At 38.1% G+C, this 23290-nt stretch overlaps 1 protein-coding gene and 1 pseudogene across 1 annotated transcript; both read left to right on the top strand.

Annotated features, from left to right (window-relative positions):
* The window catches only part of LOC148737333 (uncharacterized), a 381470-nt pseudogene that overhangs the window by 33998 nt on the left and 324182 nt on the right, over window positions 1–23290 (top strand).
* Window positions 6303–22919, top strand: LOC111345490 (uncharacterized). The gene is made up of 16 exons (XM_088748689.1): window positions 6303–6445; window positions 8086–8302; window positions 8875–9137; window positions 9819–9933; window positions 10301–10426; window positions 11941–12066; window positions 12372–12494; window positions 12741–12863; window positions 13358–13483; window positions 13914–14039; window positions 15108–15233; window positions 16240–16359; window positions 16690–16815; window positions 20777–20896; window positions 21659–21694; window positions 21925–22919. The coding sequence occupies exons 1-16, from the start codon at window positions 6443–6445 to the stop codon at window positions 22005–22007; spliced, it is 1959 nt and encodes a 652-aa protein (XP_088604815.1). The 5' UTR covers window positions 6303–6442; the 3' UTR covers window positions 22008–22919.

Genomic DNA, 23290 nt, shown 5'->3' with positions numbered 1-23290 from the left:
CGTGGAACTCGAACAGCTTTGGAGTGGCTTCTTTACTTATGAGTGAGCTCTGTTGTGATAAAGCCATTTCTTTGATTTCACATGGCAATTGGGGTTTCTTTAATTTCCAAAGAGTCGCCCATTTAATTAATCCAACTCTGTCCTTAGAGACCAAAGTGAGAATGTTATGTCCATGAACATGAAAGGGATTGTTCACTGACTTATCTTTTTGATTTTCAGATCTGACTGGAATTCCAAGAAGCTTGAAAACCGAATGCCAGAAATCACTTTGGTATCTCTGATCAGCTCCCATTCCAAACAACTTAGGAAAAGTTAACCACTCTGCTCCACGTTCTTTGATTACTTTAAGTGCTTCTTGTAACATTGGCCTCTGCACTTGTTTGTGAAAATGGTCAATAGCTGCAGGGTCTTTCAATGATATCTTTACCTGTTGTCATGTTAAAGGAAAATGTTCTGATGGAGACTTCATCATTTCATTTAAAGTTTCATGGTGCTTTAAAACAGTTGCTGGCCATAACCGTGCTAGGTAACCACTGGAAAAACCAAGTTCTGCATCACTAGCTTGGGATGTGTTCAGAGATGGGATGATAAACTTGTCAAGGAATTCAAACAAAAACTTGATTTTAACTTGGATCATAGGACTCGAGCTCATCTTAATGACATCTTGCCAAATAGTGTGGTGGCTATCTGATTTTGGCAATCTTTGAAGGAGATGCTCAGCAAGCTGTAAACAAGCTTTTCCATACTTAAGATACCAATGGAGAGTCTCATGATAATACGTCTACCTTGTGTCAATGAATGTCTGAGGAGGGGGTGGCTCTTTACAAAGAATACCTAGAGAAACATACATAACTTTGTATTGGCTTGGACGCTCATGATGGAGCCAAGATATTTTATATAGTAATTGTAAAACATGGGGGTAGCTCATGTCACCCTTTGCCCCAAACCCAGCCTGGCACATTCTTCTCAGCATGATCTTTAGTACATGTGGGTAGAATCCTACAAAAAAAAAACATTTCCTCTCCAAAAATTTTGGTGTTGTTTGCTAAGAGACCATTTACTTTTCCCTTTGGGGTAGAGGCATTGTCTCCAACCAACCCCGAAACATTGGTGATGTCATATTCGTTTTTGACAACGTGATAATCCACGTCAGACTGGTGTTTTCTGGACCCGCTTGCTGTAAGGCTGTTTGCTAGGACGTAAGCTCGAGGCTTGCTCTCTATAGGGCATCAGGTGTGAACACCCAGTATGTGCCTCTCTTCTCCTCCCTTGTGGGAGTCATCCCTCCAGAGATGAAAATCGTACTTGGAGTTTGAAAAACGCTTCAGTAAAATTAGTTTGTCTGCCTCACCTAAGAGAACATTCCAGTCAGAAAGTGTACTTGGGGAGACAATAAAGTTTGTTAGGGGGCCACAGTCAAACAGAATATTGAAAATCAGATGTAATGCTACAGGTGTGTTTTGATAAGATAACAAAGATGAATGTTGCATGTATCTGACACAAGCCATGAATATCAAAATTCTTTGGTTGTATCCATTATTACCATGTGCAAATGTCTCCACAAGGAAATATCCCTTTTTGACAAACTCATTGTTCCCCTGCAATTTCTTTTTCAGTTTTGAGGAAGCAGATCTTGTCCCCCTTAGCTTGTTGCCGACTTGTTTTTCTTTTTTTTTCAGTAGACGTAAGTTTGTTTTGACACTTTTTCAGTTGAATTTGGAGCCTCAACGCGTCCTTTTTCAATTGGATGTTCTTTCCTTTTACACTGAATACTGAAATTATGGAACGGTGACAATTTGAATTAGTCAAATGTAACTCACGGATTTCACACGATAGAGTATGGAACCAAAGAATACAAAGTAAAAATGCCCGACTAGAAAATGTAAATCTAGTAAAAAAATGGTTATCACAATTGTAAGGTTGAATAACTGAAACTATTACTATTACGTTTCCACGGCGATCCGTGTGCAGATAATTTTGTTCATGTTTGTTAGAACTTCCAACTTAAGCCTTAAAACTTCACTCATAAAACTCTCGATACTGTATGACATTCAAAGTTACGCGTCGTTATGATTTGCTGCCCGAAAAATTAACTTGCCTGTACATTTATTACTGACTATGCGGCCATATCGACTACTCTACCTTAACATTCGAGAGGTTTTTCTTTTTCGGCTTCTGTTTGGTGGGATTGTTATCGGTTTATGATTAATACCATTTAATAGTGGTATCAACTACGATCGCGCAAGTTGCAACCGGCGAAATTTCAGAATGGGAATGAAAATCAGTCACCGTAATTGGTGGCTCCGACAATCTACAGTAGTATTCGTTGACATTTGCAAGTGTTTGCCTTTCCATTCCCTCCTGAAAAACACTTGCCTAGACTGCGTCTTAGGGTTTCGACTGTTCCTTTTAGATTGGCGTTTTCGGATCTCACCCGTTACACTCTCTCTGGAGTCGATCGAGCTTTTCTTCACTTAAAAGGCTGCACACTTGCACTGCAACGTCGCTTTTTTCTATTTCTTCGGAATAATTCACATATTTTCTCGGCTTCTTTTTAACTGGTGGCTGATTTTTGCAAGAAAACTGACTGCCGTGAGCTCTTTTAAATGCCATCAGGTCTCATCGTCGGCGAGTCGGCCGGCGATTTAATTAACAAAAATCTATAACTTTTGATGTAAACAACTCACGACACGAGCCCGCGTTCTTTTTCTCAAGCAGTGTTACAAAGTAATGTAATCTGCGCATGTCTGAGATTTTCATGGGGTTACGGTTTCCATGGGTGGGGTACCTCTCCGTGAGGCCTAAACTTAATCAAAGGACTCCCTATGGTTTATTCGATGTGTAGACGTTTCAACTTAAGGTGGCTCCTACCCGTTTTCATCTTTTTGATGGTTTGTAACTTTGAAAGAATACAACAGAAAGACTGACCAAGGCCAGCTGTACACTTTTACGGGGTTTAATTACATAATCATTTGTTATCCAAAAATAAGTGTCATTTCGTCACTAGCAGTTTCCATGGAAACGCTTTCATAGGCTTATTCAGACGCATTTTTTAGCTTGTGGCTTAAATAATTCGAAAACTAACGCGGTGACCCCCTGATTTTTTTTCAGTGATTGCTTTAGGCACTTGAAAAGGAAAATGCACAAAGATTATTAAAAAATTCTACGGAGCGGAATTTCAGAAAATCTACAAAAAGGGCAATTTTCACACATCGAAAATTTCCTTCCGTAGAATTTTCTATTTTTTTTTCTGATGATTCCTTTCGACGTTATTATCATATTGGAACAATAAAAAGAAGGGGTCACCGGACTTGTTTCCATGCAATAGCTTTCGTGAGTTTAACAATTTCCACGCGCCTTCTCGCGCATTTAAAAATCTGGATTCTATAAGATCGACATTTGCTCATGATCTGTCTTAGCTACCGCTGACAATTGCGTGTGCTCGCGAAGGCACCTACGATCTCATGTTTACAGACGTTTAGTGCTAAGAAAATCATTAAACAGCCGTCAAAGATAACCTCCCGAACTCATCTTAAAAATCCTTCACATGACTTCTGGCTATATATTATTTTCCTTGAAGTTTCAAAGTCTTCTTCCACTTCAGGTAGATTATACTTCACTTGAGTTCTTCTTTTTTTGCCGTCGCAAAATTTGATATCAGTTGAATATTTCTTTAAAATGTGAAGTAAAGCAACCTTTACTTCTCCGAAAATCGTCTTCGTTATCTTAGTTTCTATCTCCTGCATTCACAGTGGCCGCTCAACACATCAAATACAAGCTCATAGGTAAACTTCTCACATAAGTAGAAAAAAATCCTCGCGCCGCCATCTTTGTTTTAATTTTCGTCTTTTATTCTCGCGCTTCTTTCGCACGTTTCTGTCACGCGTGACGCAAGAGTGATTTGTTCCCCGCGCGAGGAAACTGGTAGGAGCCACTTTAAACAAGATTAACTGATATGAATAATAAGAATGGGAAATACTGTTATGTAAAGCAACTTTGAAAATACGTGTGGAAAATTGTATTTTATTTATCAATATGAAGCAGTTGGGACTTAATGACGACATTTTTTTTTTCTGAAAAAAAATAAAAATTAAAAGTGAACTTCAGTTACGAGGCTGTCTGAACAACAGCTTTCGATCAGGACTGTAGGCTCCTCGAAGTGCCGCTTTTCATGAATAGCACTTGTTTGTTTCAATAATAATAAAAAAGTGTTTGCGGCGGTGAATTTATAAGTTTCGTTTTATGTCTTTCGCAAGATTGATTCATCAACGATTTGCTGATGAAGAGTTTGTCGGTTGCAAACTAGGGAGAAATAAGACTTAAGACGTAGAACATTTGCATGAAAAAACTTCAGCAATGTTTAACGGTGCAATCTTGCAAATTGAAAGATGCATCATTTGGCAAAAAGTACACTAAATTATAGGATCTCAAAAAGTAGCCTATTTTTTCGAAAATTGTCTTCGTAGAGACTTAAGGCTCCCATATTTACTGTTGCTGGGCAACCTGACGGATAAGGTGACAAGCACTAGCAAAATTTAACGACATCATGACGGTGTGGGCCAACTGAATAAGACAAAAAAAATGATTAGGCAGGTTTTAAACGCAGATAAACGGTGAAGGCATAGAAACTGCTCATCCGATAGGATGACCATGAATTCAAAAGCGATGTTTACCATCATCGCGCGTACGTAGTTGCATAAAACAACCTTCCACGTAGAGTTTTATAATTCAATAATTGTTAATGCACAATAAAGCGAAAGGAATATCTATAGCAGTTTCAAAGACCTTTTTAAAACTATTCAATAAATATCCAAAAGTTTTAATTTGAACAAGTTGAGTTTTCTTGTGGTAGATATTGTCGTCTAAACCAGTTTTCTCAAGAAATTGTTCCCACCAATAGCATAGCTCCATTTTCTGCCTTTAAAAGCACACACAACCCATAATTCCTCTATTCGCTCCGACGAAGGGCTAACGCTCGAAACGTCAGCTCTTATAATCGTAACGGTGGCCAATTTACCATTTCAACTTTGTTGATATATTCAAATTATCTCGTTACCCCCACCGACGCAGCCCCAAACAGTTTCTTTAGAAACTATCATCCTTTATTCATTTTTAAAGAAAAGATGCGGAAACTTCCGGTTTAAAATTTGTCATACGCAATCGTTGGGTTGGGGCATTTGACAGTGCACTCTCCATATATCGGTTGGGTAATGTACGACTTCTCGTCGAGAGAAAGTTTTTCCTTTTTTTCTTTCCTCATGAAAATTGCTTAGGGCAATATTCAACATTCATAGTTTGGTTGTTCTCCAATCCTCCTTTTCTTGTGTCGCCACAAGCTACAACTGATTTCTGGCTAGACCACCCGCGTGGACAGCGATCGAAAGTGTCGAGCGCGCTCACGAAATTCTCTCTTGCTACATGTTAAAAGATGTACTTAGTCATTTCACAAACAAAAACAAACAAACATTTCTCAAACAAACAAAACATGGAAACTTCACTTGGAGTCAGAGGAGAACCTCTCCTCGACTTTAATTTGCATATGAACAAACTCACAAGATTGGAGAAAAGAATAATTAAACTGCAGGTGCAATCGGGCCGAAGAAAAAAACCCTCAGTGAGAGCGACACTTAACTAAAGACTATGCCTCATTGAGCCTATGATCTCTAAAATTTTGTTCTAAAAATTCTCAGGAAATTTGGTCAGAGTGCCACAGAGACATCAATTTGAATATTTAGGCTTTTTTATGCGCTTGCATTTTCACAGTGTAACTGAAATTTTTTTTTTCTCATTTGATGCTGCTTATAATTACTAAAACAGGTACACGACGATTCCCTAGGGATACATACATATGTTAATTACCACTCCCCATGGGGGATTTTCGGGCCAATTCCCACCCAGCAACCACCCCAGGGGAGGACAGCCATCACACAGTAATCTCGTGCATGGGAAATTAACGTCTCCTACCCCTAATCCTGCAGGAGACGGGACCACCATTTATTCGTCCCTATCTGAGAAGACTAGAGTATCTAACCATTTTTTGCCGTTTTAGAAAGGTAGCATATTCTTCTCACTTGTTTTAAGACCTTGAATGTTGGTCCGGATAGAGAATGAAAGGTGGAAATAACTGCCTGAGGAGTATAGTAACCAAGTTTACTGTTTCAGCACGCATTAATTAATCTCACAGCGTCTCTGTGACGGGTGATGAAACATCCTTCATATGTCAGGACCACATGTAATTGGCTAACACGTTTCTAGGGAGTGTAACCTTAATTGGTGGTACAGCTCAGTCAACAAACTCCTTTTAAGCTCTTCGGTTTGCTCAACGGCTCCAAAACATCGAAAGGATTTCTTTTCAGCTGGTTTTTCGCGGACATGGGAGTTTTTGTCCTCTTCTTCCCTATCTCTGTGGGTCTTTCCCTCGGACAATTTCAGTCCTGCCCAGATGGTATGTTTTTAAGCAGGCATATTTTGATAAGAAACCTTTATTATTCTGCTCTTAATTGTTCAGCTAAGCAATATATCAAAAAAAAAAAAAAAAAAAAAGGAAACGCATATTTTCGAGGACTAAATTCTCGTATATAGAGGCCTAACTAACAAAATGGGTAATGAAACTCATCGTCCATTTTAATGTGCTGTTATCTTTTGTTCATTCAAAACTATTCTAGATTCTTTTTCACAATTTGTGAAGTGTGCTTGCAAAGTTTTTTAGTTATAACCGAACAACATCTGCAATTACTGAATTCTTTTCAGACACTCATATAAAGGTCCACTAAAGTTTTATCAACGTCATCTAAAATTAATGAATATATTTTCACAAGTCCTTTATTTTAGTGCTTGCACGAACTGAAGGAAGAGCCTAAAGTTAGGCCTGGACTCAAGGAAATAAGAATTGATATATCAATTAGCCAGTTGAAGAGGAGATTTTTTTAAGTCGAAGAATTGCCTTCATTCTTTTTACATTCTCCTCTAGAATAAGAATCTCCCTTTGGGTAGATAATTGTTCGCTGGTTTCATATTTAGTTGACATCATTCGTTTTTAATTGAAGAAAATTTTCGTACTAAAAATTTATACACCTCGAAAACATATTGCCGACAGGTGTTAAACATATACCAAAATGAGTGTCTTGTAATTTTAGAACTCGGTATTCGATGCATATTATCTCCGTCATAGCAGCCTTCCTGTGTTATATACATACAGTATTACGCAATTTTGGAAGCCTAATGAGTAAGTTTTTTCAATGCTAATAAAAACAGCGAGAAAGTTGTTGAAATGCAAGCAGAGCAATTATGTTTCCAATAATGCAAAAGGAATGCTGACTGCGAATGAGCGAGAACATCAAAACTTCTCACTCGACAGGTGGCTAAGAGATAGATAATATGGATGTCTAACCATGAACATACTGAAATTAGTTTTATTTAACAACTCTTTAGTAGTGCATTTTCTTAATTCAATCAAAATTGATGCACAATGAAGCGATGGGAAGATTTTAATCTTCAATGGCGGTTTCCGAGGGTTTTTATTAAATCACCATGGACACGTTTTATCTAAACCAAGTTTATTCGATATGGATAATGAGAACAACAAAACAGAACAAAAACAAAATAAAGATCACAATGCAAAATTAAGAATTTGTTCGTGCTTGGCGCATGCATTTCATAAAATGGATGTACCGCAGCAGGAAGTTTTCAGAGCACGCGGGTAGCATAAGAGTTAAATGAAGTGAAGCCAAGAGATATTCCAAGACCAAAACTTTTCACAAGGAAGTGCTAAATTTTCTGCTTGGAAGCGAAAACCGAACGAATTTCCCGCAGTTACATCACCTGCGAAATGCATTTAGCATGTTTTAATAAGTTTTTGCTAGAATTTACGACGAGAATTTGTTTGTGTTGAAAATTGTAAGCTTTTAAGACAAGTAATCGATTCAACAACACTCAAATATTTCGTACTATTTTAAAGAAGGGTAAGAAAGCTCAGATTTCTTGCTACGGCCATAAATCGTCCTGCGTTTAGGGATAACATAACGTCAACTCCAAAACTATTTTCGTCTATTCACAGAGCTTAAAAATCATTGTTTTTTTATGCAGATATCTACTTTTGTTGAGCTTCGAAAGATGTACAGTGTACCTCAATCGGAGAAAGAGAGCTCGGCTAAGCTAGACGGGAACTTACCAACTGAAGTGAACTGCACACGTCGTGTTATGTATACACGGCCATGCCTGCGTAAAGATGTCCATCAGAGTGGCTCATTAGAAGTTAAGCAGGATTTGCACGCGCGCGTTATCATCGTAACTTTAAAGATAGGTGAGGAAAATGTGATTTGAAATATTGGGCACAAGTTGGGAGTTCATGATTGAAATTTCTTGCTTCTTTCATCATTGAACATTTGAAGTTATTGAGTTTTCTGGGCACGAATTATCTTCGGGGTTTGGGCTCGTCAAGGTACACTCTGCAATTTTCGGTATCATTCTAATCAACTGTGAAGCTAGTTGTTTCAGGTGTCCCGCAGAAAGTAATTGCCAGGAAAAACAAAGAGAAATATACTTTGTTTGACGTAAGCTGGGGAAACAGGGGTCAAAAGAAAAGAAAGAAAAGACTTATCTGGCTCGTGGAGGTCATACAATCTTTTTCTAAAGACCTTTTCGGCTCAAAAAAAAATAAAGAATACTTTTAATTTGATCTTGGTATCTTAATGAATATGTGTAAATAAGTGACTTAGCTTTATAAATTCTGTGAGTAATAAAGTATCTATCTATCTATCTATCTATCTATGAGTATAAGTACCAAGCGCTTGGAAGGCGAGTTTAACAGTAACTGAGACCTTTAAAATTCATTACCCCTGTCGCCATTTAACTTTTAATGATTTGTATTTTTAGATCAATGCCGTATATTAGCCTTTCCATCGACTCTGTTCTTCGTTGGAGAACGTCTCATTAACCACACCATAGCAAATATCAGTGTGATTGACAGGGACACGTGCGAATGTCGTTGCTACCTGGACGATAACTGCGTTAGTGTTAACTTTTATTTTGGAGAAAATGGAGCAGAAGCACACAACTGTGAACTGAATAACTCAACGGCTAAAGAGTATGATGAGGATCTGGTACAAGCAGCGAACTACGTGTACCATGGAACTAAGGTACATGGACGAGCTGTTAATTAAATGTCAATCGCGCTTCTCTCTCTTTAAGCTATTCATGAGAGCTGGGGGATACTTTCATCCATTATTTGTTATTTTACATAATTGTAAACACCTGCTAACGTCGTTACGGATCATTTGTAGATAAGCAATTACCAAAAACAAAAATCTTTGAGTGCCTTGAAGACACCTAACATTGTTAACATAAGCGAGTAATTTGTCGCATCGATTTTGGAACCATGCTCACCTGCCTTGAGTAAACAATTGATCGCTGTCCTATTAACGAAAGCACAACCACGCTTCTAAAAAGACTTTTCTCGTGAGCAAAGATAACTGGAGTGGTCATTTTAAGGCATTTCTGCAAAAGGCAGTTTTATTCCATTGTTTTCGAAGCTGGAAAGCAATCGCAATGATTTGATCCATCCGATGGCTCAGGGGATGCTTAGAACTGGCAGAAAGATACAATTGAGCTACGACCGGAGTTCCTAAATGCTGTTTTTAGGAACGTGACTATACTCTTTAAATCCTATCTACAGGCGCCCCCTCCAGATTTCTTTTATTTTCTCTTTCTTTTTTTTTTTATTTTCTACTTAAGTTCTCAGGGAGAGGTCGGATAATGCTGTTAAGGTATTGAGCAATTACTTGTGACATCCCATTTCCTTTTTTCCTTTTATTTTTAAGAATTTTTGTGCTCAATCTCCATGCAAAAACCACGGCACCTGCCAGTCGGGATTCACAAGAAAACGATATCGATGCTTATGTGTGTCTGGATTCACTGGCCACGATTGTGAAAAAGGCAAGACTTAAAATAATTAAAATTAACTTTGTACAGTTTATTACAACACGGGGGCCTATTCCTTCGGAGGGTTTAAGATTCAAAATCGGCTCTACTTATGAAACGAAATTTCAATTTTATTGCTCTTAGAAAGGAACTCATGCGAGCCCCATTATGTGTTTTCGAGTTGGCATGTCACTCCAGCCTATTACAGGCATTCCGTGCCGGGAAAAGTGGGGTGAAGAATTTTCCTCTCCATAGCCCCGCACTTTTGTTCTAACTTGCTTCTTCACACACCGCTGGCGACAAAAAGCATTACACGTCATATTTCCTCCCCCCCCCCCCAATTCCTGCGACCTCTGTCATTCAGTATTTTGACTTTATTTAGGCATCAACGAGTGTGCAACAGATACCCACAACTGCAGCAATGAAAACGTCGTTTGCCAAAATACCAGGGGATCATTCAAGTGCATTTGTAAACGTGGATTCACCGGGGATATACATAATTGCACAGGTAAAGAACATTGTAGAAATACAAGTTTTATAATACTAATTATAACGTACTCCAACCATCACATCTAAGAAACAAAAGTTTCCCCCTACACAACTGGATTAACAAGCGGTAGAATTGGTTTTACATTGTACATTAGCCCCTCGTTCCCCTCCCCTCCTTCCTAAAGACAACAACGATCATGGATACAATCCATTGATTATATTTAGGGCATCGAAAACTGTATTTTAAATTCTTACAACTGTAGCGATGATGTCAATTGTATAAATACCAAGGGATCTTACATGAACAACTACATTTGTAATAATCCTGGATTCAGATTGGATGAATATGAATGCAAAGGTATAATCCTGCTGAGTGAATCTTTTCGATCCAATAAACTTTCATTGATAACATGGCAACAAGAAAAACAAGAATAGATTGGAATGAAAAGGTGGTACGTTTCGAGCCCGGTAAAGACGTAGAGAAAGATGTTTTTTGTCTCGTTACGAGCGTAGGACAACGAAAAAATTGCGAGCCCGCCTGGGGAATCAAACCTCAGACCACTGAGCTACAGAGACTCTATGGTGAACGGAGTCCATATATGACACGCGTCCTGCATACTGCTAGGATTGGCCGGGTTAATTTCTTTACGTTTTGTGTCCTGAGACGAAGTCGAGATCCATTAAAACGGAATAAAACGGGGCTAACGTCCGGCCATATTGACCAAACAAGCTTGGGCAGTAAAGCATTTATCGTATGGTAAAAATATTTCGCTTTATTAGAATCAAGAATGAATTGTCTTTCTTAAGAGTCAGGAATGGAAACCAATTGTTCTTGTAGCACGATAAACCCACAAAAGTCGTTTGTGTCTTTTTTGTTTTGACTGTCTCCTCCCGCTTTTTGCGTCTACATCGCTGACAAAATTAAAAAAACACAAACTCGGTAACTTTGATTCACGCAGTATTTTTTTTCTTTACGGGATCACAATGGGCAAGAGGTCCATCTTGCCCGCTTTAATCTATATTCCACAGAAAAGACTAGACGCACACGGCTGTCAGCTGCGCTCCAGCAATAACTTGACTCTTTTTAAATGTAGGACAAAACGATTTCAAATAAGTTTTTTTCCCGCAATGACGTCAAAGCTTAATGAATTATCGCAATAGACTTATATCACACTTGTAATAATTTGTTAATAGAATCTTGTGAGCCGGTAACCCAGTCCCCCGGCAAAATTTTTATCTATACAGTCTCATCTAATTTGTAAATATTTTTTGGAATTTCTTGTAAATATGAAGTATTTCATTTTAGTGCCGAATTCATATCTAACAAACCATTACCATTACCATATTATTAAGAGCCCAAGCCACTTTCATCAAGACCTATTTCAGTGGAAAATTATTGCAATGGACTTGAACTCTCCTATCCGCATTCATCACACGCCTCTAATGAGAAATTGCATAACACTTTACATCACCACCCCTCGTACCACATTGATTCTTTAGTATTTGGTCATAGTTCTGTCGATTCTATTTCAGACATCAACGAGTGTGTTATGAATACCCACAGCTGCAGTGATAAAAATACTACTTGTAAAAATACCAAAGGATCGTTCAAGTGCATTTGTAATCCTGGACTCAGCGGGGATATCGACAATTGTACAGGTAATGAACATTGTTCAGAGCATGATGCATAGTCGACCAGTCTAATTTATGGTAGAATTATGCGTTTTATAATACTAATTATAAGGTAATTTGAGTATCGTATTTAGGATAATTCAGCCGTTCCTCCATCAGAGCTGGATTAACATGCAGCAGAGTTGGTTTTCCTTTGCAAATTAACAACCCCCCCCTTCCCCATCCCCTCTCCTTTTGATGATAACAATCATAGGTATGGTTCGTTGATTTCATTTCCACTCTTTGCTAGAGATGAAAGCGATCATGGGCATGATCCATTGACTTTATTTCAGACATCGACGAGTGTGTTACAAATACCAACAACTGCAGCAAGAACTCCCACTGTACAAATACCGAGGGATCTTACAACTGCTCTTGTAATCCTGGATTCAGCGGGGATATAGACAATTGCACAGGTAATGACCATTGTTCAGAGCATGATGCATAATCCTAGCTAACCTATGGTAGGAATTCGCGTTTTAAAATCCTAATTCTATGGTACTTCGAGTATCAGATTTCAGATATTAAGCCTTTCTTCTTGCAGATCTGGATTAACATGAGGCAGAGTCAGTTTTCCTTTGCATATTAGCAATACCCCTCCCCCACCCATCTCCTTCTTTTGAAGATAACAATTATGGTTATAGTCCGTCGATTTATTTCAGACATCGACGAGTGTGTTAAAAAAACCCACAACTGCAGCAAGAACGCAAACTGTGCAAACACCGAGGGATCCTACAACTGCTCTTGTAATCCTGGATACGGCGGAGATGGACATAAATGCCAAGGTATAATCCAGCAGAGCATGACATGACATAATATAAGATAAGTACATTTTATGTCTTCTTCTTTGGCGTAAAAATAAGTTTGAGCCACCCCCCATTGGTAAGGTAAAGTCTGTTTACGAGCCAAATGGCCCATCAAACCTGCAATTAACTCCGATTTCTGTAGCATGAAGCGACCATGAGTACTACTACTACCCCATGGATAGGATGCAGGGTTACCTCGTAGGGTTACCCCCCAGCATTGAATTCGCCGGTACCCTTTTAAACACCTGGGTGAAGAAAGGCACCATGAGAGTCAGAGTCGAGCACACCTACCATGAGGCCACTACACCTCTCACACTGGAAGTGAGGTTAAAAGTCTCTTTTCCTTACATTGCCTTGTGTTTGATTGTTTGTTTGTTTGTTTGTTTTTTTCCAATGGAAGCCCCAATACTGATACCCTCCTCTTTGTAATTCTTTAGTACTGTAATTGACAAGGACTGCTGATTTAATTTCAGACATTGACGAGTGTTCTCAAAACAGCCACAACTGCAGCAATCTAACTGCCACTTGTAATAATACAAAAGGATCTTTCAAGTGTATTTGTAAACCAGGATTCAGTGGTGACGGGTACAGCTGCACAGGTACTAAACAGTATTCAGAACATGATGCTGTTCGAATCAGCGCGAAAAAACCTTTAGAACTGGCCGGATTAAAGCACTATAAATGGTAGCATGATATGATTCGGAAGGTGATGCTCCGGTAGAATAATTGCTGAGTGGATTACTGAATGATTTTAATCAACGCAGAAAATCATAAAAACTCTGAAAATCCATGGACAGCTTTAAAAGGTTTTATTCAATCCTCGTGTGCTTTTGCGATAAAATTAATGATCAGGGACTCACCTCTCTGACTTGTCTGTTTGTGGAACTAAGATGAGCTTGAGCTGCAACTATGAAATTCTGAAAAGCAGAAATTTTCCCTCAGCTTTTATAGTGATATCCTCTCTCCTCTCAGTTTCCCATTGTTATAGTTTGTCACAATATTGAATATTAGTTGTTGGCTTCATTTTAGACATCGACGAGTGTGCCGAAAATATCCACAATTGTAGCAAGAGCAACGCCACTTGTACTAATAGCAAGGGATCGTTTAATTGCTCTTGTAATACTGGTTTCAGAGGGGATGGTTATAACTGCTCAGGTATTTCATATTATCTAGAACGCGATATTTTGCGTAAAAAAACGTACGGATCTGCATCTGAGAATTACAATGTATCTTTTGAAACTTAAAAGCCTTAATCGCGATGTCTATCATTCGAAGTTGCGTTCAAAATGATTATCAATTTTCACTTTTACCATCAAAGTTTGCAATATATTCAAAGCATAATATGCTTAAGGTGGCTGAACATAGTTTTTGATACCTGTGTTTCTTTCACCATTTTCTCTAACTCCCTTGATCTCTCGGTCGCTAAAACTGGCAGCAAACAAGTTAACAACACAAACTTTGTTTTTTTGATAGTTAAGCTGACGTATGCACCTTTGTCATGGCGACAGGAATAAATATAAACAGGCCTTTAAAATGGAATTTTTTCATTTGGAGAAAATTTAGTCATTAGTTTGTCTTTATAATTTGCATGCAACGAGCTTGTAACGATACTCACAAGTTCACACCATTTTGCTAACAGTTTAACAGAGAGATCTTTAATCATCCCTTGTTGAAGGTTCACTCAATTATCTAGAATTTCCTTCGTTAAAAATCTATTTTTTTCGATACTACAGTTACATATTTCCTAAAGTATTTTTGGGCCAAATTTCGTGAAATTGCAATGAGTGCTTCTTAAGAAATAGACATATTTCCGAGAAAGCAATTTTCCATTCAATCGCTATTTTTTAATTACTACGCATGCGTTGCATTTAACTGGATTTTCTCGCTAACGACGAAAAAGCTGAGGGTTCTTTGTCCCGTCAATTTTTCTAACATGTCTTTGTAATAAGAGAATAAAGCCCTCAATACACTGCGTCAACTATAAAAATAGCACAGATTGTGGGGATATGTGTTGAGTAAATAAAACGACCGCTCTATTGACGGCATGTTTCTTTTTTGCAATCCTTGCGCGCGCGCTGAGTTGCATCTGCAAAAGCGCGCGCGAAGACTGTGTTCAGCCACTTTAAAGTCTCCTTTCCTCTTTGCACCTCACCCCTCCTACCAGCGTTACAGCCGCGTTAAAATTATTATAATTATGGGCACGGCCTGTTGACTCTATTGAAGACATCGACGAGTGTTCCGAAAATATCCACAATTGTAGCAAGAACAACGCCACTTGTACCAACAGCAAGGGATCATTCAACTGTTCTTGTAATCCTGGTTTCAGAGGTAATGGATACAACTGCACAGGTATGTCACATTATTCAGAGCACGAGATTTTTCAGACATAAACTTGCCAACTCCCTGGCTAAAAAGCGAAATCCTTGACGAAGATTCGATATTGTGGTATCAAGGAAAAGAAGACAAGCTCTATTTTTTGTTTTTGTTTTGTTTTTTGTTTTTTTGTTTTTTAATTATCTTTAATTTTTTTGTATTGTTATTAGTATTGGTATTGTCACTATCATCATTATCATCATCATAATCATCATCATTGTTATTATAATCATTATCATTATTATTATTATTATTATTATTATTATTATTATTTGCTACATTTTAAAGACTTCAACTTACCAACCTCCCTGCATAAAAAGCAAAAAACTTGACGGAGATGTGATATTGTGGTATCAAGGAAAAGAGTGGGAACAAATTTTTTTTCCTTTTTTTTTTTTTTTGTTTTTGTTTTTTGTTTTTCCCTCTTTCTATATTTTTATTACTATTGGTGTAATTATCATTATTACTATTATTATTATTATTATTGTTATTTCCGTTATTGTTATCATTAGCAACAGGACCATTATCATTTTTAACTATATAGTGAACCCTTAGTTTGCTTTAACTATATAGGAACGTTTAAAATTAATGCAAATTTATGGATTCTTGCGAGGCAGTATTTGAATTGTAACGGTTTCTTTTCTTCATTATCATTATCATAACTCTTATTATCATTCTTGTTATTATTATTATTATTACTATTATCATCATTATTATTATTCGTATATAAGAACGATCCTTCGCAGTAAAGCACTATTTGAGCAATAGTGGAGATCAGACCTGAAAAAAAAAAAATTTTTTTTTCAGGTCTGATCTCCACTATTGCTCAAATAGTGCTTTACTGCGAAGGATCGTTCTTATATACGTCTCATAACCGCAGTTCACTCATATGTTTCATATGTTTGTTGTTGTTCGATTATTATTATTATTGTTATTGTCATTGCTTTGTCATTTCTTTTGACAGTCCGATAATTCATTTCAGACATTAACGAGTGTGTTCAAAACCACAATTGTAGCAAGAACGCCAACTGCACAAATACCGAGGGATCTTACGACTGCTCTTGTAATCCTGGATTTAGCGGGGATGGACATGGATGCGAAGGTAAAATCCTGCACAACGCGATCTCATGAAACACATACAGTCCATCGGTATTCCTTACTCCTTAAGAATACCACAGACTGTTATATTGCTTTCCGATTGCACAATCATGTACTGAGTTCCTGAGAAGCTGTGGCTTAAGAAAACTACAATTTATGGCTTTGTCAGAAAGAGTTTGAGCCCAGCCTCCGTTGCATTATATTTGAGAGTGATGTTAGATTTCTTATCTTAAGAGCAACCAGTGTGGTTTTCAGATTGGAAGCCCAGTTTTCAGCCCCTTCTAATTGTTATTCTTTATCAGCATAATTGATATGGACTGCAGATTAATTTCAGACATTGACGAGTGTTTTCAAAACAGCCACAACTGCACCAATACAACTGCCACTTGTAACAATACAAAGGGATTATTTAAGTGCATTTGTAAAAAAGGATTCAGTGCTGACGGACACAAATGCACAGGTACTAAATAGTATTTAGAACATGATGCTTTGTCATATCAGCGCAAAAAACCTATAGAGCTGGTCCTGACAAGGCTACCTTAAAGTGCCCCTGAGATCAAAATATTCGTACATAGTTTTTTTCATTTTCGTGTTTAGTGTGTCTCGTTCACCTGCTCTGCTAAATTTCAGTCTAGACCGAGCACCAGAATGATCTTTTTTCGGGCCGTTAAACTAACGATTTCGCGTCCGCCATTATTTGACCATATTCAGGAAATTGATCGCAGGACTCAGAGGAAGTGACGTCAAAGGCTCAACGCCAAAATCTAACATGGCAAAATGTCAGGTAAACATAACAGAATGCTTTACTCTATTCTTACAAAAACTAGACAAAAATGACAACGCATCGGTGCGTAATTCAAAGCTGAAGTAATCGTGCAGACCATGCTATAGGTATTTCTCAGTGTCGGAGCCTTGGAAATAGATCAGAGCGGGAAAAACGTTTGCGACTTGTACGAACTCGCTGAGTAAGCTACAATCCTGCAGGATTATTTGTGATCTACTCCGAACACTTCTCGGAGGACTGTTTCGAGAGATCTGTGTACCTTGAAGGATCTAGGCGAAGAATTCTGTCGGGTTCAGTGCCTACCGTTGAAAAGAAGGGAAGAGAAAAACCGTCCTCTGTGCGATCTCGACGAAAGCGAAGTCTACGAACCTCGACGGGTTTTGTCATCTTTACATATGCGCTGATAAATATCCACCTTTAACAACTCTCTGGCAGAACACCTTACACAAAGGAAAGTACTCGGTGAACATTGTGAATACGAATGATAAAATAGCCGAATTGAGGAATTAGATTTCTGACCTCAAGGGGCTTACTTTCACAAAAGATATGAAAAATATAACTGTGCGCTCTGACTCTGAACAAAAGCTAGCTTTAATAACAGCGAAAGTAGAACAAACAGCTGAAGACACATAGAGTGTAGAAACGCTTTAAAATGTAGGCTTGCAGCAAAAAAACTGAGAAAATGAAAATTTCTTTAAAATCCTCTCAAACTATCAACCCTCTGACAGCCAAGTCAGCGTGCTATCAAAGGGTCCTAAATTCATCCCAACACCCGTGACAAATGAATGTGAAATCAGGCCAAGTTTTGCCAGATTTATTCGCAAGACCAAAGCGCCTCCGTTACACCTTTCACGGACAAAACAAAGAACCACTACCGTTTCATAGCAAACTGAATGCAACCGGTTCAGTCTTCTCCCGCCCTTCAGAGCTACTTGCAAAATTGTCATAATTAAACCTCACCAAAGCAACACAACACAGTCATCATGAATAAGACAGAAAAAAACATAAGGCCAAAGTGCAACTTAACAACAGAGTTCACTTCAAACCTCTCAAGGCACCGATAGTAAAAAACACGCTGGAAAGGGTCAATGAGATCATTGTCCAAATGCATCGGGCAAACACATCAATGGCTACAAATGGCTTTCACAAAACCCCCAATATCCGCCTTGATACACAATCAGCCACTGCCGAAAACAATTTTTATATATCTCTCGATCATTTCTAACAAAAAAGGAAAATCCCTCACAACAAGCAAAAATACAATTCGAAGGCGATAAAGCGATGTGACCACAAAAGCCAAATGTGGAGTCCGTGCCGTTCTTTATTTATCTTTCTTCGCATGGCAAAATTCATCGTTTGCCGGTGCAAAACTATCCCCAGAAGCTTCAGATAATTTCTGGGACGATTCATCGTCAGACAAAGTCGACATTTCCCGACTGACAACGAAACAGTTCTCAAAAATGTACTATGTGTGATTCTCTTTGCAGCGAACAAAGAGAGTTGCGACAAAGCAAAGCATAAGTCTGTTGAGCCTTTGACGTCATGATGACGTTTCCTGCTGTACGGCTGGAACATGTTTTCAGCAATGGCGGACGATTTTTATGCGACTTTGAAGCGGTACAAATTGGTCATCGAAGGTTCTTTTTGAGTTTTTAATGGCAAAAAGGGATTTAACTTGACCCAATTCAACATTCTGTAAAAGAATTAGCCCAAAATAAAATGGTCAATTTTCGTCTCATGGGCACTTTAAATGGGAACCTGATATTATTTTAAATATTATGCTCTTTTATTGAATCGCTCGCAGCGCCCGTGGGCAAGATGAAGAGAATCCTGTGTTCTGATTGGCTACCCAGTGGACAAAATGGGCCCATCTTACTCGCTCGGGACTTTCTGCATTGATCCTGCGCAAGAAAAAACTTGAATTAGAACTAAATTTGTTATTCTTGGACAATGTCGGCAATTGAAATGCAAAAAGAGGCAGAGGATAGTCAAAACAAAGAAAATAGGAACGACTCTCGTGGCTCTGTTGTGCTAAAAACACAGTTGGCTTTCTTTCCCGACTAAAAACTTATGACAACAATTACACAATTATGTAAGCAAAAAAAGAAAAGCAAGCAACCACCACAAAAGAAAAAGAAAATCGCAGATGTCAGTGGTTCGAATCCCGTATAGGCCTGATTTTTTTCATTTTCGCTATTGCATAAATAGCGCTCTCTACTGCGAGGATCGTGCATCATACGTTATTGTTATTGGTAATTATTTTATCGCTTCCGTGTGCTCCTTTATCCTAGTAAAGAAGTGGCGACTAGTTTCGCCAATATAACGGGAATTACAACCCGCACAAGAAAACTGGTAAACTACCATGGATTTTAGAGCATTTAAAAACATGTTCAGTGTTAAAGATCGTACTCCTGATGCTCTATAATCCATGGTAGTTTGCCAAATTTCTTGTGCGGGTTGTAATTAGTACCCTCTTTTGGGATCACATTTTGTTCCTGGGCAACTAATCGAGCAGGAATGGTAATCGAGTACGACAAATGCATATCGAGCTCGGTTGCCCAGGAAAAAAATGTGATCCCTCTTTTTTATTACATCATACTGTAAACATTTTATTCATCTACTTGTATGCTATATAATTACTCAAGTTCAGTTACTCATTGATTGAGAATGGCATAAGCATGCCGAAACATGTCTCTCGAAAAAGTTGTCTATTTCTTACAATATAAATAACTCAATTAAATCCTAAAGGCTTTATGGACGTCTTAATTACAAAATAAAACTGTTCATAAGTTGAAAAACAGCGTTCATATAGCTGTCCATTTTCTTATGGGAACCCTAAGATATGTAATACAAGATAAAGTTTCTCTCAAAATGGGTGTCCAAAATTCCTAAAGATGTCTGAACGCTCAACTTGAACATTCTGGCGATGTGTTATGAACTAGACAGGGTTGCCTTTTGCATTTGGTGCATAATTGATTCACACTTATCTCCTACAAGCTCTTTAATATTTCTCTCAACCTTTTTCGAGCAGCACCCAAGGTCATCCCCCATGATGTTATACTGATTGACTTTGTACTCAGGGTATCGGTTCGTCAGCTCTAGTCTCAGTTGACTGTACTTCGTTGTCTTCTCAAAATCTTTAGACTCACTGTTCTCCAGCCATGGACAGCTCATTTCAATCACTCTGACTTGCTTGCTGGTCTTGTCAATGACTGTGATTCGATTAGCTTTCACTTGAGTTGTGTCAGCGAATAATGGGATGTCTCAGAAGGTGGTCGCATGCTCATTTTCATACAAGGGCTTGGGTGTGACTTGTGGGAACCACGGTTCAACTTAAGTAATCATTACTCCAAAGATCTAAGCACTTCAAAGAATAAGATCTTGAGAGCATTGTTGTAACTCTGTAGGTACTTAGTCTGTGCCAATGCACTACATCCAGATAGATTATTATTGTTATTATTGTTATTATTATAAGTAGTATTATCATTATTATTATTATTATTATTATTATTACTATTATTATTATTTTCTTTAATATTATGAGGAGTAAGTTTAACAATTTGTACCTGTTGGCTGAATATTAAAACACTTTCCCTGCTTTGCCATTTCTTTTAACAATCCGCTGATTTCATTTCAGACATCAACGAGTGTGTTCAAAACCACAATTGTAGCGAGAATGCCAACTGTAGAAATACTGAGGGATCTTACAACTGCTCTTGTAATCCTGGATTCAGCGGGAATGGATATCAATGTGAAGGTAAAATCCTGCAGACCACGATCTTATCAAAACAGATATAATCCATCGGTATTCCTTTCTCCTCAAGAACACCCCTGAACAGTCTAATGCTTGTCGGTTGCAAACTCATGTACTGAGTTCCTGACATGGCATGGTTTAAAAAAAATACATCCTATGGCTTTTTGTCTTAGTAGTCAGAACAAGTTCGTTGAACCGACCACCATTAGGAGTAAGGTTAGAAACTCCTTTTTTTCTTAAGAGCACCCTGTGGTCTCAGATTTCTTTATCAGCTCGAAATGTCAGCTTTTAAAGTCCTCACGGTGGCCAATTTACATAATCAATTCGGTTGATAAGACAAAATTACCTTGTTACTCATTGCCAGAATTTTTTGTCAAAATTCCGGACGCGCGTGCGTATTGAGGAGTTAATGGCGGCGAAATCGTGTAAGGAAATGTATGGGATTTCCAGAAAAATCCAAAAAACAACAAATACGAGTCAGAGTATTCCCTAGCTCCGACTCGAAACAAGTTGAGTAGAGATTAAGCTGTACTTCTAGCATAAAAATAATTCTAAAGCTCTTTGTCTGCTTACTTGCAGCAATGTCAGCAATGTTGGATTTTCGAGGCTAGTCATTTCCTCTAGTCTGTTTCAAATATAGCGTAATCCATGGCAAAGGATCGTCGATTTGAATTGCTATTTTTGCTCTGTGGAGTCTGTGATCTGAGACCATCTTTGAGAACGCACCTACGTATTTATCTAGTCTGTCATTATTAATGTCCTTAGGTGAAGCGTTGAAAGAGGACACAGCCATGGAGAAACGTATGTGCGATACTTTTACAGATAAGGCGACTCCGTCGCAATTACTTGAGTAAATTGCACAAATTCAAAAGTGGTGTTCGAAAGAAAAAACAAAACTAATTTATCAGAAAACATCAATGGTTCGTATAAATTAACCGGTCCCGTATTCGAAAATAAACAATCGGCCTAGGTTAATAACTGTCATAGCCTCAATTTCCTTGCTTATCTAACTTTACTCTCTATCATTTCAGGGATCAGTTACTGCCCGTGTTGGTTTTGTGGGTGTCCTTGGGCCCAGCCTAATCCTAAGTGTGAGTGCAGCAAAGGACGCTGAAAAACCCGCTATGTCATCATGAAGGTTGCCAAGTAAAAGATGTTTAGGAAATAAAGGGTTAAACTTAAACGCGATTATGTAGAAGTGTAGCGGAATTTTGATGTAAACTATTTTTTTGATTAAGTGGTGGCAATAAATCCAGGCAACCATTCAAATCGATTGCTGTAGTCGCTAAATCACTTGTCAGTAAAAACTGCGCTTTCCGCCAACTGCAGCGAGTAAGAGAATCGCTCAAAACGAAAACACGTGGCGCACGTATTAGATATTAGCCGTGGAAAGAGGAACAAGGTATTAATAATCAGAACGGTAATAATAAAATGGATATAAATGACTGTATTCAAAAGCAAGGTTATTCAAATGCAGGACATACCTTGGAACATCGTGGGGCAGTTTTTACCCCACAACTTCTGCTCTCTCCTCTTCCTCTTACCCTCTCCTCCCCCCCCCCCCCACCTTCGCCCCGTTTCTCCTGCGTAAACCAGTTAGGCATTGCCTGTGTATTGCCTGGGTACAAAGTTCATCCATTCACGCTATACTTTGTCATTTCAAAAAACAGTAGCTGATTTTGTATTAGACAGCAAAGAGTGTTTTGAAAATATTCACAATTGTAGCAAGGAAAATGTCACTTAAAAACCAGTAGCCATGGAAATGGTATTGGCCGTATGGATTATTTGCTTCCCGTCGGGCGACTCCATTTCTTAGTTAAGATAGAGAGAGTGATGTCTGGGGAATAAAAAAGCAAATGAGAAACTTCCTTTACTCCCCCTTCTCGAAAAAAAGTGTTAAGTCTTAAGTTCATTAAAGAAGTTCTAGGAACATTTCCGTTCCTCACGAAAATCACTGCATTAATTTTCCCTCGAGTAAAGCTTTGTAACTAAAATAATCTTTCGTCATCATTATTTATTCATTAGGAGAGGCACAGTCATTTATATTATTATAATTATTGTTATAATAATAATTATAATAATAATAAAAAAAAAACAAATATACAGATGTGTTTGTTAAGTATCCCCTTAGTTTAACAGCCTCAAGGGGCAATTTGTATTCATTTGGGTCTTGCAAGTGTTTATCTCACTCACAAATTTGCTCAGTTGCTCGAGAAGCGATGTGAGAGGCTTTACCTTGAATGGGCAGTGGTTGTTTCCTTGTCGTTTTGTAAAGATATTTACCTAAATGATGTGCCTTAATAATGTGCCTTAATGATGTGCCTTAATGATGTGCCTTAATGATGTGCCTTAATGATGTGCCTTAATGATGTGCCAAATTGATCAAACTCACCCCAT

Source organism: Stylophora pistillata, chromosome 2 (assembly GCF_964205215.1).
Source record: "Stylophora pistillata chromosome 2, jaStyPist1.2, whole genome shotgun sequence".
Taxonomy (NCBI): Eukaryota; Metazoa; Cnidaria; class Anthozoa; order Scleractinia; family Pocilloporidae; genus Stylophora; species Stylophora pistillata.
Note: the sequence above shows the minus strand (reverse complement) of the source record. Positions and strands in the feature narration are given on the sequence as shown.

Coding starts and splice junctions, on each gene's coding strand:
- LOC111345490 (XM_088748689.1), top strand. Junction 13,484..13,913: donor TGACGGGTACAGCTGCACAG/GTACTAAACAGT, acceptor GCTTCATTTTAG/ACATCGACGAGTGTGCCGAA. Junction 16,360..16,689: donor GGATGGACATGGATGCGAAG/GTAAAATCCTGC, acceptor GATTAATTTCAG/ACATTGACGAGTGTTTTCAA.